Source organism: Columba livia, chromosome 2, assembly GCF_036013475.1.
Source record: "Columba livia isolate bColLiv1 breed racing homer chromosome 2, bColLiv1.pat.W.v2, whole genome shotgun sequence".
In the NCBI taxonomy this organism is placed as follows: domain Eukaryota; kingdom Metazoa; phylum Chordata; class Aves; order Columbiformes; family Columbidae; genus Columba; species Columba livia.
This window is the reverse complement of record NC_088603.1, coordinates 15910794-15927950: the sequence shown is the minus strand read 5'-3', so window position 1 is coordinate 15927950 and position 17157 is coordinate 15910794. Positions and strand designations below refer to the sequence as shown.

General features: G+C 40.1%; 1 protein-coding gene across 5 annotated transcripts in view; it reads right to left on the bottom strand.

The window, feature by feature from the left end:
* NRP1 (neuropilin 1) overlaps positions 1 to 17157 on the bottom strand; it is a 115805-nt gene that overhangs the window by 30906 nt on the left and 67742 nt on the right. For all 5 annotated transcript variants that reach the window (XM_065050514.1, XM_065050515.1, XM_065050512.1 and 2 more), the window contains exons 8-9: positions 3702 to 3857; positions 678 to 822 (exon numbers count right to left, since the gene is read on the bottom strand). In XM_065050514.1, the coding sequence (XP_064906586.1) occupies positions 678 to 822; positions 3702 to 3857 (301 nt within the window). The remainder of the gene's footprint in view (positions 1 to 677; positions 823 to 3701; positions 3858 to 17157) is intronic.

The window sequence follows — 17157 nt, the reverse complement described above, 5'->3', positions numbered from 1 at the left end:
GTTATAGAAATCCTAAAACTAGAAAAAAAGACTTATAAAAAAATTCCTGCTTCTTTTTTTGTTTTTGTTTCCCCAGGTAGTATTTTTATAATAATGAATGCCTTTTGCAGAAAGTACTTTGGACAGTTATTTTAGTAGTTAAATGCTTGACATAGAGGAGTTACCTTCCAATAGTGATCCCTAGCAGGAAATTGGCTATATGTCTAGTTGCTTGATTAGGCTTTAGATCTCTGTGTTTGTACTTTGTAATGCTTTTAAACCTAGTTATGTATGTTTGTTTCTTGGGAAACCTGCTGAGAACTACCTATAAGTAGCAGGCATGAGAGAATGAGAGAGAGGGACTGGAGATTTAGGAAGGAAAAACAAGATGGGAATTTGCAGATTTTCAGTATATCTCAGGTTTTTGCATGGAGCTGTAAAATAATTTCAAGAAAAGTAATTAAACTTTTCTTTTTTTCCCCCCACTTCTTAAAGCTGAACACCTAAAACATGATTCTAAAACAGCAATCGGAGAACACAGGATGTTGTTTGGGTTGTTGTGGTTTGTTTCTTTTTTTTTACATTTCTACATTCAGACCACAGTGGAAACAGTGAAGATGCATTTCACTCATAAAAATAAAACCCACAGTATAGGCCTAATAAATTCCCTTGGTTTTAAAGTCCTTCTCAAGACCTACCTGTTATCTTGCAGCCATAAACTTCAAATCTCAGTGATACTCCATTTTCCCAAGACACAGGTCTAATTCTCACAAACCGTGTTAAAACTGGTTTGGCAAAAGGTCTGTAAACAACCTCGGTGGGATTGCTATTCCCTTGAAACACCTTCGTGTGGAAAGAAAAAATACGTATTTGTTAGGCGTTCTCTTAAATGGTGGTTGTAATTCTGTGTTTTGCAGCTAGTTACGACACAAGGCCTAAACAGGGTTATATTGTGGGGGAGGATAAGACAAAAGATTTGTGTGGGGAACGATTTCACTGACCTCCTAACACAATTTTTGCAGACAGATAAGCTTTCCTCGGGGAGGAAAAAAGAAGATGTAAGGTGTTTAGTGACACTAAAAAATACTCGCCACCTGCGGAGTCCCGTATTACACCATAAGGCTGCAGAGCAGACCAGAGCTCAGGGCCATCCGAGAGCAGAAGCGCACCTGAGTGCAACCAGGGTCTGTCCACTCCCTGCCCATTTTGAGGTGTTCCTGATGCCCAGGTCTATATGCAGGAATGGCATACACTGGTCTTTGTCACCCAAGGACTGATGTGTCCTGGAAGAATCCTTGAATATGCCCTTAGGGCAGGTTTATTCCCTGTACACTCATAGAATGATGCAAAAAGCTGCAGAACCTCAGGCCTAAATTAAAGGTTTGGATTTCAGGTAGACCACATAAAAATCCCATATGGAGTTAAGATAAAAGCATACATTATTTTGCTGTCCTTGGGCTTAATTACAGAGTGTATCATGCAAACCTTGCTTTGTTAACCTTCCATTTAAAAATCCTTTTTAACAAATACTCAGACTTTCCTTCTTCTTGCATACAGAGATGGAAGTCTATTTAAAATCTATACAGCAGGCACTAAGATTTGCTGTGTCCCCTGAGGCTAACAGTCAGATTAGATGAACAATGAGACTTCCACAAGAAGGGACAGGACTGTGCTGTGCTTTCATGTTGAGGATCCTGCCAACGCGCTCCTTCCTAGCAAAGCCGAAACCTTGCCATGTTCTAGCCCAAAGAAGGTGATTCAGTTTCCTGCTTCTTCCTCACGCAGAGAGGAACAATTTCCTGTTGTTTTCCATGGATACAAACCTCTCTCCTTTTATGGGAGATTCTCCCATTTCTTACACACATTGTCTACTTTCCTGTTTGTTACTTGCAATAAGTGCACTAATTTGGAGTGGAGGCCAGAGGACACAGCTGTCAACCCATCAGGCTCAGTTATATCTCAAGTAATTTAATACAGGAGTTTCATATCTAGCAAGACATTTTAAATGGAGTTACATTTCTTTTCAGCAACTTTTTTTTCTCTGGGAGGACCTGCTGTAGTTTTCTTAAGGTCTGGATCTGACAGAGGAAAAAAATCTTTTCTCAGAAGTACGGAACTCCTAAGATGTGGATAGTGCAACACTCATGTGAGGCTTCCTTGAAGAGATCTGTGGCTGTCTGCTTTTGTTGTTCCTTCAGTAGCAAAGTCTCCTTAACTTTTATTTTCAATAAAAATATCAGAAGACTGGTGCGTAGTATTTTCTTGTCCTGACCAACAGCAAAATATTGCCATTTTAGAAACCTGAGTTTTTTTTATAAACCCTCTGAAGAAGCAACAGAAGTTTAGGAAGTGTTCTCACCAATTACAAAGCGCATGTACAGTAGAAACTCATGTAAAATACACTCTTGAAGAGTTTACAAATTAAGGCTGGTAATGAATATCAGGCATGGTCTCATTTTGAAAGAGGCATTTGTAGAGATTACAGGAACCAGAGCCAGGAAACCTTGTGTCTCATAGCAGCAGTGGTGTTGGCTCTCTTATGACTTTGGGCAGGTCAGTTATTCTAACTTTATGTACCATTGCACAGTGCCTACATTGTGGCATTTGACCTTCTAAAGTCCTGCTTTATAAAACCAGGATAATACCTGTCAAAAAGAAACTCTCAGGACTTTTTTTTTGTTGTTTTACAAAGTGCTTCAAAGAATAAAGATGTATGTGTTAAACACTGCTACCATTTTGATTAGATAAATGTGGTGGATTTGGCATAGCACTTGCAGATGAATCAGGAACAAACCAGTAACGAAATATTTACAGCTAGATATGGTTATACTGATAGAGTTAATATTACACAGTTGTTCTGGGTCTACAGAGAAGGATCACAAAAAAAACTGTTTTGAAGGGAGGCACCACAAAACATTTCCAGTTGCATCAGCCCCTGGCAGCCTCTGGGAATGCTGCTGCGGGCACATCCTGAGCGAGGTGGGGAAGGGAGGCACAGCCTCACTGGGACTATTCATGTGAGAGTTGGAGCAGAATTGACCTCTCAGTAACGAGCTTTATGCTCATGGTAGTAGATAATGAAGATTATTCTTATAAGTGTCTAAAGCTGTTTCATTGGGAGGTCACAGAGAGCAAATCCGCTGACAAATGGAAAGGTGATAAAAAGCTATAAGGATGGAAAGATGTGCCTAATTATCTGTCTGCATGGCCACCATCACTGAGATGCTTGGGAGTCTAACAAAGTACTAACGGCTTTGCCAGCACTCCTGCAAGACAACAGGGCTATGCACAGGGGGCTGAGGCACTAACACACTGCATATCCAGAGCTTCACTGCAGATAAGGGACCTAGATATTTCTAAAAGGTTCCCTATAATGTTTTCCTCAAGGTCACATAGGTAATCTAAGGCAAACTGGGAAACAGCAGCACACTCCATGGAAAAGACCCAAACCACTCAAATTCTGGTGGATGTGACAGGGCAGCACCCTGCACCCTTTCCAGGGTGTGCTAGGTTTTGGATAAACAATTTTGGGGCCCATTAGTAGTGAGACAATAACTATCTTTTGGATTTGGGATATGGTCAACCCTGATCATACCGATTAAGCTTGTCATACTTTATTCCTCCTTTTTTTTTTTTTTTTTTTTTTTTAAACAACTGATAGTAACTAGACAGCTCAATAACCTATTTTTTGGCTGAAGAGAGGTAAAAGAGAAAAGACTTACAGCAGGCTTGTTTCCCTCCTTCAGTGTAATCCAGTCTTCTCCATTGGAGCTGACATCTACACGGTATGTTTTCAGATAATACTCTTTCTTTGTTTCCTTTGAGATGGCTCCTTGGGTCCCAATTCCAGAAACAAAGCGGAGTAGGCCTAGATCTACCTGTGAGAAGGAATTAATTGGGACATGAGGACAACCTATTCAGAGCATGGCAGTAATGCAGAAGTTACAACCCCCCCTCCATGTTTTACAGACATAATAAGGATTTTATATAAATGAATTTGCAGCATATTGTTGATAATAACATAGCCTTAATCTCCTCTTTTGTAAACAGTGTCATCACAGGTAATGGGAACATTTGCCTGATTAGCCAGGAGGGTTATTCACGTGCCAGAGGATTATCTTTCCTCTATGGCAGTGGAACCAGAGACCCCATCAGTGTGAGTGTGAATGACCAGACTGCAGAGAAGTTACTAGAGAAGTTCCTCAAGAACCAGCCTGGTGAACAATCTTACTTAGTACTTTCACTAACTATCTGGCATAGATACTAATGAAATTCGCTGAGGACACATAGCTGTAAGGCATTGTCAATACAGAGGAGAGTCATGCAGTGAGTGAGAACTGAATGACCCTGAGGGCTGGAATATTAGAAACTGGATGAAACTTAATAGCACAATATCAAAGTTGTGCACTTAGGGAGTGATAACAAGAATTCTACTAAAACCCAGGAGCTCATCACTTGCAAACAGAAGAGGAGAAAAGAACCCCGTGGTGTATTAGTTAGTCACAAGATAATTACAAATCGCTGTGTGATTTTGTTGGGAAAAAGGCAAATGAGTTGCTCGTACTGTACAATGTATTTGAAGAAAATAGAAAGAAGCATTAGCACAAGTGCAATAATTCTGTTCCAACTGTCAAAAGTAGTGAAATTTAATCATTAGAAAATAATTGCAGTTTTAACTTGATGGAAAAATGAATGCTATGATGTGCACGTGAATGTGTGTTAGAGGCCTTCTCTCTTCACTCATTCTTCGTCTTTCTCCTCTCATGAAGTTACATTGCAACCAAATGGACAAGTGATTTAGGTTAACCTTCCCCTCCCCCAGTTATTGATTTGTCATCCAGCTCTGTTTCCTCATCTAGTTCACTCTGTGGCATCACATAAGCTGTACCGGCATAGTTGAGAGGAGGATGTGAGGTGCAGGAGTGCTGCTGCTCAAGTCAGTTCTGCTGGCAAAATAAATCCTTGTCCCAGTGCACGAGTCCAGATGCAAAATGGCTGAAACTAGTCACAAAACTGTCTCACAGCCAGGTTGGTGACCACAGCTTTGAAACATCTGCCATTTCCTTTCTTTAGCCATAACAAGAAACCAACTAAAATCAAATTTATCATGCTCTTTCTCTGCAGATAGAACCTTCTTTTTGTTTACTAAAACAAACTATTTAATTTCAATATAAAATGACACCATTGACAAAATATTAATCAGAGTGATTTATCCCCCTAAACTTCAGTTGTCCAGACTGTTGAATTAACGCTTCTCAAGTGAATGTCTCATGAATGTCTTGGGCTTTTTCATTATTTCCAAAGTAAGCAGGATGCAGAATATATGTCCCCTGTGTCCCACAGGCATCCTTTTTCCTGGACGTATGTCATATATCCAAAGGCACTGAGCAGTTAAATCAACATGCTCTGCATTCTCTCTCGAAAGGCTGAAGGAAGGGCTATTGAGGACAGACTGGCTGCTCTCTCAATGCCCATGTCATGCTAGGCATTTTCAAGTCTTCCAACACAAGAATAGCAGCCTTGTGTGTGACAGATAGAACCAGCTTTCAGGGCAAAGCTCCTGCCTCTGTTTTAAGGCTGGTAAAGTCTATACGTAACATTTTAGCCCTTGTCTTTAGGGGTGAAATACTACAACATTTTGTTTTGTCGTGATAAAAAAATTCAGGCTTAAAAAAAAAAAAAAATCCCAGCACCACCTTACAAAAACAATCAAGTGATTTAAAGTAACTAGAGAGTCTCAGATGTTAGATTGTTGCAATCTGAAAGTTAATGGGGGAATCTGGGCATCATTGCGCTGAGCAATCTCAGCTTAACTTCAAATGCTCTCCAAACTGTACTCTGCTGATTGTAAAGTGTGCTGCACTGAGTTATGTCCAATGCCACATTCACTTCCAGGCTGAAGTGCACTTGAAAATCTGGAAGTCTGAGGGAGTGCAGAGCTAAGTTATTTAAATGATCTGCTTCTCTTACAATTTGAAACAGCTCTTCAGTTTTGAAATGATTAGGGTCCCAAGCCTGTACCATTCCAACTGATTTGAAATGATTCTAGTAGGGGCTTTTTAATATACAGTAAGTACTTCATTGTGAATAAAGTCAAGCAATGGTCTATTACAAGAGTTCTAGGTATTTGAAGCCAAGTTAAAATTTAACATTGGGGGTTTAGGGGAAGGTTTGATTAGTAGATGTCTGAGCTAACAATTACAGCTACCATCACTGACTGTTAGGGGACTCAGGCTTGTCCCATCAAAGAACTCCAGGCTCCCAAATTTTGCTTGATCCCTAATGCTGGTATTCAATACAACCCCTTAACTCTTAGAATCATAGAATTATTTTGGTTGGAAGAGACACTTAAGATAATTAAGTTGAACCATAACCTAAATCTAGCCCTAAACCATGTCCCTAAGAGCTTCACCTATATGTCTTTTAAACATCTCCACAGCACTAAATATCCTACAGCATCTATCCTGCTGTCCAGAACTAAGTCCTAAACACATAAAATAATTATACATCTACCTTCATGCCTAAAACCTGGCAGAGTTCAAAAGGCAGGCAGAAATTCTCCTGCCAGAAGTTAACAGCTCACTGTGAGAGAGAGGCACTCTGAGAAGACCTCTAATTTATGGCCTGTAGGTAGGGAAGCGGCAACCTCATAAGCATTCCTGGCCTCAGTAACTGTGGAACAGAGTACAGGAGGAGAGGTGCATCTCTTGTCATTGGGGGGAATATCTCTCCACAGAGATGTGCTCTCTCCAGATCAGCAAATCTTTACACACTTCTTGAAAATTGCAACTATGTCAACAGCAGTCATCTCCTGGAGTGCCTGGGGGCTGATGGCTCGAGTGTTCCGCTCTGTGCCATGGCTTTAAACCCCTTGCAAAAGCAAGCTGTAACCCCAGACCTGCCACATGTCAGGGGGTGTTTGCTCAGAAGCTGGCAGAGGAAAAAAGAATAACCTTTCTCCATCTGTGTTTTGTGAGAAAGGAACAGTGCAAACAAGAAAGAAGGGGTTAAGCAGCAGAGAAGCAGAAGGGTTGGAAATTTTAAGTACTAACTGTGACTCAGTGCAGTGGTCCAGGAGAGAGGCAGAGCTTAAGGTGTTTTCCTCCCTTTGACAGTTCTCTGCAGTGGCCTCCAGAGGAACTGCTCCTCTCCAGGTGCAAACAAACAGAACCGCAACACTGAGTACCCCTCTGTCGTGCCTGAGTATGTTTGTAAATTAAGCTCTAAATGTACCAATCTTCTTCTCTAAGTCAGGTGACAGAAATAAATTATGTAGAAGACTACCTTGGAAACTGCATGACACATCTTAAGGGGCTGTTAAGCTCACCTTCATTAATCACTTTGTGACGTATTTTTTTTTCCAATGTCTTTTGAAACTTTGCTTTCTGTAAAATGCAAAAATATGCAAAAAATGCACCTTCTAAATGTCACAGGGACTGCTCAGAGTTCAAGTTCAGCTACATCAGCTGCTATTAACAACTGGAACCTGAAAGTACCAGAATGTAGCTGTGGTAAGACACAGCTCTTCTGCACCATGTTATCCAGAGGAATCATTGCAGAGGGCAGTAGATCTAGTGCAGATGTGTCACCAAACAGATAGGAGCTCTTATGTTTTTGGGGGATTTACGCCTATAGAGTCCAACTGTCTGCGTAATTGCCAGTCAGCTAAGTACGACCCCTCCATAGAGGTCTCCAAGTGTTAACACAACCAGAGGTAACCCATTTTTCTTAGATTCAGTCTCCTCCAGCTGAGATAGCAATACAAATCTTTAACAACTAGCTTTTTGTTTTGACCTTTTTGTCCTTTTGTTTAAAAAACTTGTGTTTCATGTTAAAATCAACTGTGGAGAGGGTGGTGATGAAATACAGTACTTTTGAAGATGAACATCAAATGCATTTCTCTGCAATTATTTGACATTTAACTTTCTGCACATACGATAAACAAACATCTGGTATTTATTTTAGAGGATGCAAGCAATTTTCTAAGTTATTACATGCTGTATGGCTGTGATCTGAGATAGGCAGCTGTCTCCAAAACTGAAGTCTTGACATTTCATTTCCATGACCAGAGTTTTAGCTTTGACTAACTGCAGTATGTCACTAGTTAATTTTTGTTCACTTTCATTCAGATTAAAAAGCACATCTCTCTTGGAAAATTATGCCTTAAGGCCTTATCCAAAAACACAGCCTTTGATAACTGCCTGTGCTGCAATGTGACCGCCTTTATTTGTAAGTACAAGACTGGGAGTAGACTTGTCTATATGAATGAGCCCCTAACTTACAAGAAATGAGGAACACCTCAAGTGTGTGATTTTTTTTTGTGGAGAGAAATGTTCATGTAAGAAAAAGCTTCAGTTGTTTCTACTTCTAAAATCAATTTATTTCCTGCAAGAGCATATTGCAAGCCACTAGCTGTTTCTGCATATGAATTACTTCCTCTCTATTTATTCTGCAACATCTTTTAGCAAAAATATTTTTATTGCTGTCTTACTGTCTCTGAAAGATGTGGGTGAGTGACACATTTTTAAGACATAGATATGCAAGGGGTGGCATATGCATTTTATTACAGACCAGTTAAATAGAAGAAAAAATAATAACAGCTCTGCACAATGTATCCTGTAGCAAATCTTAGCAAACTGCTGCATGAAGAACAACACAAAACATACACAACTTTAATATTGTTGCTTCTTGTCACCATACATAACCATGTCATAGTATGGAAGTCCTTATTTTCGGAATGAAAATCTGCTTTGCTAAATAAAATATAGTCATTGAGGGGAATGTAGCAAGGAAGCAGTTTTACCAGCTTTTAACACTCCTACTGTAGGTCTGTTCAACAGCCTGAGAAAATAAAGAACAAAGTGCTGGCGTTTGATTAACAACAGGAAGATTTTGTTGCGGGCACCTCTTGTGGCTTGAAAAGCTGTATGATCTGTCACTTGACACAACATACCAAAGTAAATATTTTTAGAGAACTGTGTCATTTCCCTAGATAGTGTACAGTGCTCTGAGTCCAGTTAACTGTTGTGACACTTCACTGTTCTTCTGTCAAATATTTGATTAAGCAAGAGTTAATATTTCTTAATAGATGTTGCTGTTGATTTGACCAATCATGGTCTCCCATGATGTATATACAGCCATTACTTAATTCCTTTATTTATTGAGCTTTAAGTAAATAAGAATATAATGCACAGTAAAGAAGAATATATGGCTCAGGGTCTAGTAGAAATTCTGAAAATAGTTTCATTAACTTGGTTGGAAAATTACTTCCAAAAGTCTTTGTCCTTGAAATGAATAGTCATTACGAGAGCACAACTCCTTTATTAATGACGAGGTGTTAATTTTCATCCTGGGTTTAAGTGAAAAAGAGTTAAGGCTGTAAACCATCACAGATCTTCATGCAAAAGTGAGGAGAAAATATTGCTGTCACTAAGATCTCTCCTGAGTCAATGAAGTCTTTCTCATTGACCTTGACAGCTACATCCTGAAAGCCCCAGAAGAGAAAGCAGCTAATCACATGCTCAACTTCTAGTCTGCGCCCAACAACTGTCCTCAGTCAGTGTGCTTTGCTGAACTGATGCTTATGTGACTTGGCAAAAATGTGGAAGCATGAAAGAGAAGATGAACAAACATTCATGCCAAAGAAATAGGAATGCTTGGCAGCAAGAAGGAGATGAACTTTCTTTAGCAGTTGAAATATTCCTCACAATCTTCACCTTCTGCCCAAATCCTTTTCTGCAGCAGAAAAAATGTAAGTGTAAAGACTCTCCCAACTGAAAACAAAGAATTGACTCAAAGGCTGCTGTCACACTGAGAAACTGATGCTGGATTGCAGCATTGAAAACAGTATTTTTTTTTTAGAGGCAGATCAGACAGAGAAAATTTAAGATAATGATGAAAAAGTATGACCGATCTACATAAGAGAACTTCAGTCACTATTAGGGCACTGGTTCAAGATGGAAAAGATGCAGAAAATGTAAGAAAAATGTAATTCAGAAACAAAAAAAGAAAAAATAAAAGACAGGAAAAAAAGAAAGAAAAGGCCTGTGTGTTTCTGACAGAGAAAAGATAATGCTTGTGTGGGCTGTGTTGCATCTGGATTCATGGCACATTCTCCCACTCTTATGTTAATTTTTTTTTGCATAAATCAGAAGCAACTAATTAAAAAAGAAATATTTAATTCTGACATGTTCTTTGAACTGGTGTTCCATCTGGTTCTGTTTGAATAGTAAAATCTGCTGTAGTTGTAAAAATTGGCAAGCAGCACTCTGGTGAAGAGAAACAAAAGAGACTCAGTACAGCAGGTTAATACACTAGCAGTTCAACTTGAGACATTTCCAGAATTCAGCAAACCAAATCACTCCAGTATGGAAACTGTAAAGATCAAATGAGAAGGAGAAATGCTGCGAGTGGGCCGGGAGAAGAGCTGCCACTGGTACACATTAGTTCTGTGTGGTATTTTTAGTGTGAGTCTTTGAAGGAGTTTGGTTTAAAAGCAAGGGCCGTGCAATGCTCCCATGAAATGGGCTCACTGCATTGTCTGAAATGCATCCAGTGCACATGCAGTGACAGGGAATGATCCTTCTGCTATACATTTGCAAGCTCCACCTTAATACATTTATCTGGTGCTCTGATGTAACATGATCATTATTCAGAAGGCTCAGAAAATACTTTCTTCTTATTTTTTTTTTTTTTTTAACTTGAAAACTACTTAAAATCTGTTAACAAAGGGAGTAAAATTTAATCGTATGGGGATTTCTATAGACTCTGGGATCTAAGTAATCAGCATCTTATGCCATTTGAACCCTCTCTGTAGCAATGAAGAGAAAGACTGATTAACTCCCAGTGCTTTAGAAAAAGATTGTTTTACATCTTGCAGGAGGATATCTTGCTGTGAAATATTGCTTCTTTAAAATGAAAACCTTTGCCTCGGCACTACATTAAATTGCAAATGGATAACCTAAGACATGTACAATGACTTGGTCAAAAAGGGGGAATGTGAATGGCCCCTTCCTTTCTCCAGCTAAGACACTTAGGAACCCTTGCTGAGCAATAAATGAGTCAGGAACGTAATACTTTTAATTAACGTTTTCTGAATACTTAATTGTAATTTACATTTAATTTTAAACCTGAGCTTAATCCTCTGATCTGGAATGAAGACAACTATTTAGTGCAGCTTGAATGTAACCTTCCCTACTTTGTGTTAGAAACTATAGAAAAGGGAAACTCTATAGCAATACTTGCAGAACCATTCTTTTCTGAGAGAAGGACATAATTGTAGGACTTTTTTTCCCCCCAAGTGTACTGAGCAACTAATGCACAAATGGGAAAAAAGTAATCTAAAGCTTCTCTATCAGACTGCTTCACATGTGAATAAATGGGCTTTGCATGGAAAACACTGGATTTTTTGCCTATAAAGTTATTCTGTAGCATTTTTTTGCCAGCTGCTGTCCTGCTGGAATCAGAGTGTACAGGCAGCAGGATTTGATTTATAATATGGTTTGGTGTTTTGAGTGTAAGTACAATATTACACATCTGTAAACTCATGGAAATAGCCTTTGCTTATTCCTGTTCTACAGCGTACCTATGCCAATCGTGTAGGAAGCTGGTGAGGGGACGACATACTGTGCTGAATTAAAGCTCTGCTGTCTCAGACAGCACACCTTGGTGGTGTAAACAGATGTGCAATCACTGTGTCCAGAACAAGCTCCAGTGAAATCACTGGAATTTGCTACAATTAGATATTTTTGAAAGATCAGGGTTTGAGTTTTCTACAAAAAATAACAACAAAATTAGGACAAAGTGCCAGTGTCTAAGATTTAGTACTTTTTAAGCCTAATTTCACTGGCAATTGGAATAGGTGTATAACCTGTGTCACATGGAAATATACGTATTTATTTGTGATCAGCTTTCTCATCTTGGAAAATCGTCACATTCTCTTTAAATCAGTCAGTCATCCACAGGAGTCTACATTCATTTATTCTCTGTTAAATGGAACTGTCAGTTCTGTTGCACCAAAATTCGATTTTCTATCTCATACACATTGTGTATGATGATTTTAATTTACTGCTGGGTCACCAAGCAAGTCACTGCTTTTTTAAAATATGAGTTTCTGCTACCTTCTAGAAAAATATCAGGTAGCTGCAGTTAGATGGTGTGATGAGGGAACTGGAAATGTACAGTGAAAAATGAGAGATGAAGACTATACATGCAAAGATCATTTTGCTTTTTCCTTGGTATGTCCCTCATAGTTTTGAGGAAATGCACACATATAAAAACATCTGAGGCTGTGATTTGAAAGACTCGCTGCAGAGACTGGTGCTCTTGTCCCGTGCCGGAGGGGGAAGGGGACGGCAGAAGGGATGGCGCAGGCCAGTGACTACTGAGACAACTTCCCACTGGTGCTGAAGCAAACCAGGGGGACTGACTGCCCCCAGCTCTGCCCTTCTCTCACCAAACCCCACTCAAACTCCAGCCATGGGGATTTAATTTCCAGGGTTTCTCTGGCCAAAGAAAGGTGCCTGGTTTGTGTACCTCCACCCTCCCCCTCCAAAAGTTGCTCTATCTACACTTATGTAAAGAGCAAAGCTATTGATTTTTAAGTGCAGTGGCTTTTGAAAATAAACAAAGGACGTATTTTCTTAGTTAAGCCTATCATGAAAGGGGGAAACACTCCTATAGACATTTAATTTTTATGGCTTGAAAAGAGTATTTAAAAATTATTTTGTGCTACGTCAGCCCTTCAACCCATAGCTTGAGCATGCTGCTGTCTGTGTTGAGGCTGAAAGCCACCTTAGTCTATAGGACAATAATCTATAACCTCAATATGACCTGTTAAAACATGCCTGGTTTTTGTATGTGATAGGACAAACTGATCTTTTCAGCAGCTTCAGAGGACCCACACCAGAAATGAATTTGGCCCAAAGTGTTCAACACAGGAGGCTGCAATAGAAAGACCAGACTCCATAAGTACAGCTGGTTGGTGGAAGCTGTGTGTAGATGGTGCTTCTCTGATGAGAATCCAATTGTTCCTGAAAACAGAGGAACCGAACCCCAACTTAATGTTTGGTCAACTGCGTTTTCTCTGCTAAGAGGTTTTGTTTACCAGACAGCTATGAAGTTTACTCTGCTGACTTTTTAAAGAATTTTTTAAAACCTTGAATGAAAACACTAGAGGTAAAACAAAAATGGAAGTATTTCCCTGATGAAATATTACTTTTTTCTTCTTTTTTTTTTTTTTTTTTCTGTGGGAGGATGACAAATTGCTTTCTGAAGGGCAGGTATTTACCACTTGGAAGAAATCTCATTTATCCTTCCACTTTACCTATTTTGCTACTGCTGTGAAAATGTCACCTAATGGGCAGAACAGAATTAAATTGGGACAGGAAAGCAGGATGACACAAGGACAGGGGAGGCAAATAATAGCTCAGCAACAGAAAATCTGGAGCGTGGATGCTGGGATGGGGAAGGTCCCATAGGACTCATGAACTCTTCAGCTTCATACTACTCTGCAAGTGTGGAAAGCATGAATAAAAATGCACAATCGCCTCTGCAAACCAGTCAGCAGTACACCTATCATCTCCAAACCAGTGTCGGCCCCATGAGAACAGAGACCTTTAGCTTGGTAACAACTCTGCTTATTAGAACATGCCTCAGCTGTGCGTTCCTACCCCAGGCTGTGTTTCCAGCCACTGCCCTCAGTCACTTCTAGCCTTGAGCTGTACCTCACCTGCAGTCTGACACCTGCCTAGTCTTGTACATTAATTTATTTCTGCTGGACACAGAAAAGTCTCCTTCTGAGATACCTTCCCTCACATCTGCAGAAGGTTCAGGCTGTGGTGAAGCAGATGTGTTGCAGTGCCTAGTAGCTGGGTGGGCAAGGCTGCCTCAGCCTCCATGGGGTGGGCAAGCCATCGGGGAGAGAGCTCCCCTACCAAGCAGAATGGCACAAACGAGGGATTTTTTGGCTTGATGGAAGCTTAAAAACCAGTAAACAGTAACAAATGTTTTGAGTCAAGCCAAACATGTGAATCTGGTGAATGGAAAAAAAAAAAAAAAAGAGAGAAAAATAATTTTGTACAGTTTTTTTAAGTGGCTTTAATTTCTGTGAAAGAAAGTAGAAGAAAAAAATGTAATTTAAAAACAAGCCTGCGGTGTTTAGTTTAAGAACATATTTAAGGGATTTAATTTGTTTACCTCCTGGAACCAACTAGTGAAAGTGAGATAAATTTACAAAATTATTTTAGTAGTTGCTGAATCAGTGCTTTTGCTGGACACATTTTTAATTCGCTATCTCAGCTCTAAAGGGCCATCTGTCTTGCAGCCGTTGAGGGGATGTAGGGCTGGACTGAGAAGTGGATGCATAGGTAATTACAGAGTTATATACAAACTACGCAGATCTCTGCATAATGGTTCCCCTGAAAGAACTGAAACTATTATAATGATTAGACTGGTAGTGGAGGCTCGGAGGGGCTCTACTTCTGCTGCTCCTCCATATGTTGTATGCAGGATTGCTCGAAGCTACGCAGGACTCCCCTCTGTATTAGGGCTGATGTTGAAACATGTCAGAGGGAGGTAGAGAGGATTTTCTTCTAAAGTGCATTTTGCACCTGCGCTTCTGGAGCAATAAGACTGAGTTCTCTGAGCATCCCTTCAGCCTCCCCAGAATGACAAATCTATGGCCGGGAACTTTCTGGTACTAAAATAGCTCTTAAAGCACTTCCAATAATCAAAAAAACCTTCATACTTTGTAGGGTCCTTTTATTTCTCCCTCTATCTCTTGTATAATTTCAGTACTTGCCTTTGTGAAACTCTACCATTTATTCCTGTGCCACAGTAAATAAAGGTACGAATATATCCTGCTGGGTCAATTAACCCCGGTTCTGCACTGTGTCACAGTCTGTACCAGCTGTGATTTCCAGAAGGGAATATTCTTTTGTCATTCTTTGCCCATGTGCAAAGTATGTTAAGATTTTAAGATAACTGTAATGCTTTTCCACACAAAGCTAACTCTGCTTTTTGTAATTTCTGTAGTGCAGTTATGAACTGTAAAATGACATGAACCAACTACATGACTTGTATTCTAAAGTGGTAGAGAAGACAAAGGACTGACAGTTTTTGTGCTTTCATGTCAGTGTGCTCCCTAATGACGGGCAAGCCCTGCCACAAAGCCTCTGAACTTCAGCTCTCAGGCAGTCCTTCAAAGGCTAGGAGAACTGGGAAGCTGAGGTTTCCCAGGTTTCATGTTATTCTATGCAGTAATGTGATGCACTTCACTACCATATCAAACTCCAAAAGAAACAGAAATAATAAGAATAAAAATAACAGGCATTGTTGCCTTGCACTTCCTTGAGCTTTCATGTGAAATATTTAGATAAGCTTGCTTGGTAAAGTCAACCTGAACAGCTGCCTGATGTAAGAATAAACCTGTTAATGAAACAAATGTGCTGTGCAGCAGCATATATAAATACTGACTGTATTTTTAAGTGAATACCTGATAAGGAAATAAGCTATGACACAGATGAAAGGTCCAAACACCAAATGATGAACTGCAATTATTTTCAGAAGTGCTACAAGAATAAATCTGTACTAATCTATATACCAGTTCACATCAGCGATGCATGTTTATGGGTTTTGCTTACAAAGGAGCAAACAATAAAGAATGTAGGTTACTGCAAATGTAAAGGAATGAAGACAAATGTGGAAGGAAAATTCCACCTCAGAGGTGCCTCTCATTCTCATGAAGCAGTGTATACATAGAAGTGTTTTAAATCAATGGAAGTGTATTTTCCTTGCACAGGAGAGTTAGTGTTAAATAAACAACTGATATTTCAATCAGTGGAGGTGAGGGGGATCTCCCAGGTTGCTTTTTGAGGAGGCCTATTCTTACCTCTCTCTGGCCTTTCTCCAGATCCCTAAATGCTGCAAGATGCAGAGGGACTAGTTTGCACCAAATCAATTGATATCTCTAGGGCTGACCAGTCTGGAGGTCTAGAGAATTACTCTGCAGGAGTTGTAAGTGCCAAAGGGACGGGTGGGTGATGAGGTGGAGATGGGCAGGCAGAGGCCAGGGGCAGCAGAACAAACCGGCTCCCTGTGCCAGCCTCTGCCTCTGGCCGTCTCCACGTGATACCAGATCCATGCACTGCTGAAAATCCCAGCAGTACAAATTTGGGCTGGATTAGCCATTTATGTCGTATTAGCCAGAACGCACAATAAGGAGTTCATCTTAGCGTATGGTCTTATGTCAGCTGCAGAATGACAGATAACACTCAATCCAGAGTATAATGTCTATTTATGTTGAACTCCTGCTAACCTTTTTTGAACAAATTTGAACTGGCAGAATGTGTTTATACCAGAGTAGTGGTTTTTGTTTTATGACTGCAAAGTTTTGATCTGATACTAAGATTCTTAAAGCTGGATTTATGGTGTTGTCCAACCCCAGCCATAACACGAACTGAAGAGCTTGTGTTATTAACAAACATGTTTTTCCTTCTGGGCAGGCTGGAGGTCTTGCTCAGTGTTACAGGATGAGAGAAAAATTTTGCCACCCAGAAACTATCATCCAGCTTGGTGGGAGTGTAAGGATTTGTGTTATATGCATTAGAAGAAACATTTTGATAGAAAACATACAGATTCTGCAGTAAAAGTACCCAGAAGGTGTTGCTCCTTGTGGATTTGAAAACCCACACCATTATGAGGATTGATGATAGCACAGGTTCCCAGTGACCCTGCTAATAGGCAATCAGTCTCTCTTCAAAACCACACACACATGGGTCTCAAGTGTCTGTAGCTGACAGCACCGATCCGGCCGGGTGCTCCACCAGGAGCTCCCCCCGCTCCTGTGCTGCCCTGGGGAGCTCCCGGCTGCAGCCCATTGGGGTGGCCCTGGGACACAAGGTCTTCCATGGACAGCAGCCTGCTCAAAGGCTTCAAAAATAAGATGCAAAAATAAGATGCAAAATATTCCCTTAATATAAAGATTTCACATGTGTCTGTTTCAGATGAGTGTAAACGTAACTGCTGTTCTTAAATGTGAACATTAAATCTACTCTGTAAAAACACAATTACTGCTGCCATGGCAGAAATCAGTCATCCCTTTTGAAGGAATGCCTTGAAAACGCAATCATAAAATCCCTGCACATTATGGATTTCATTAACATTGTACTCCCTGAGGAT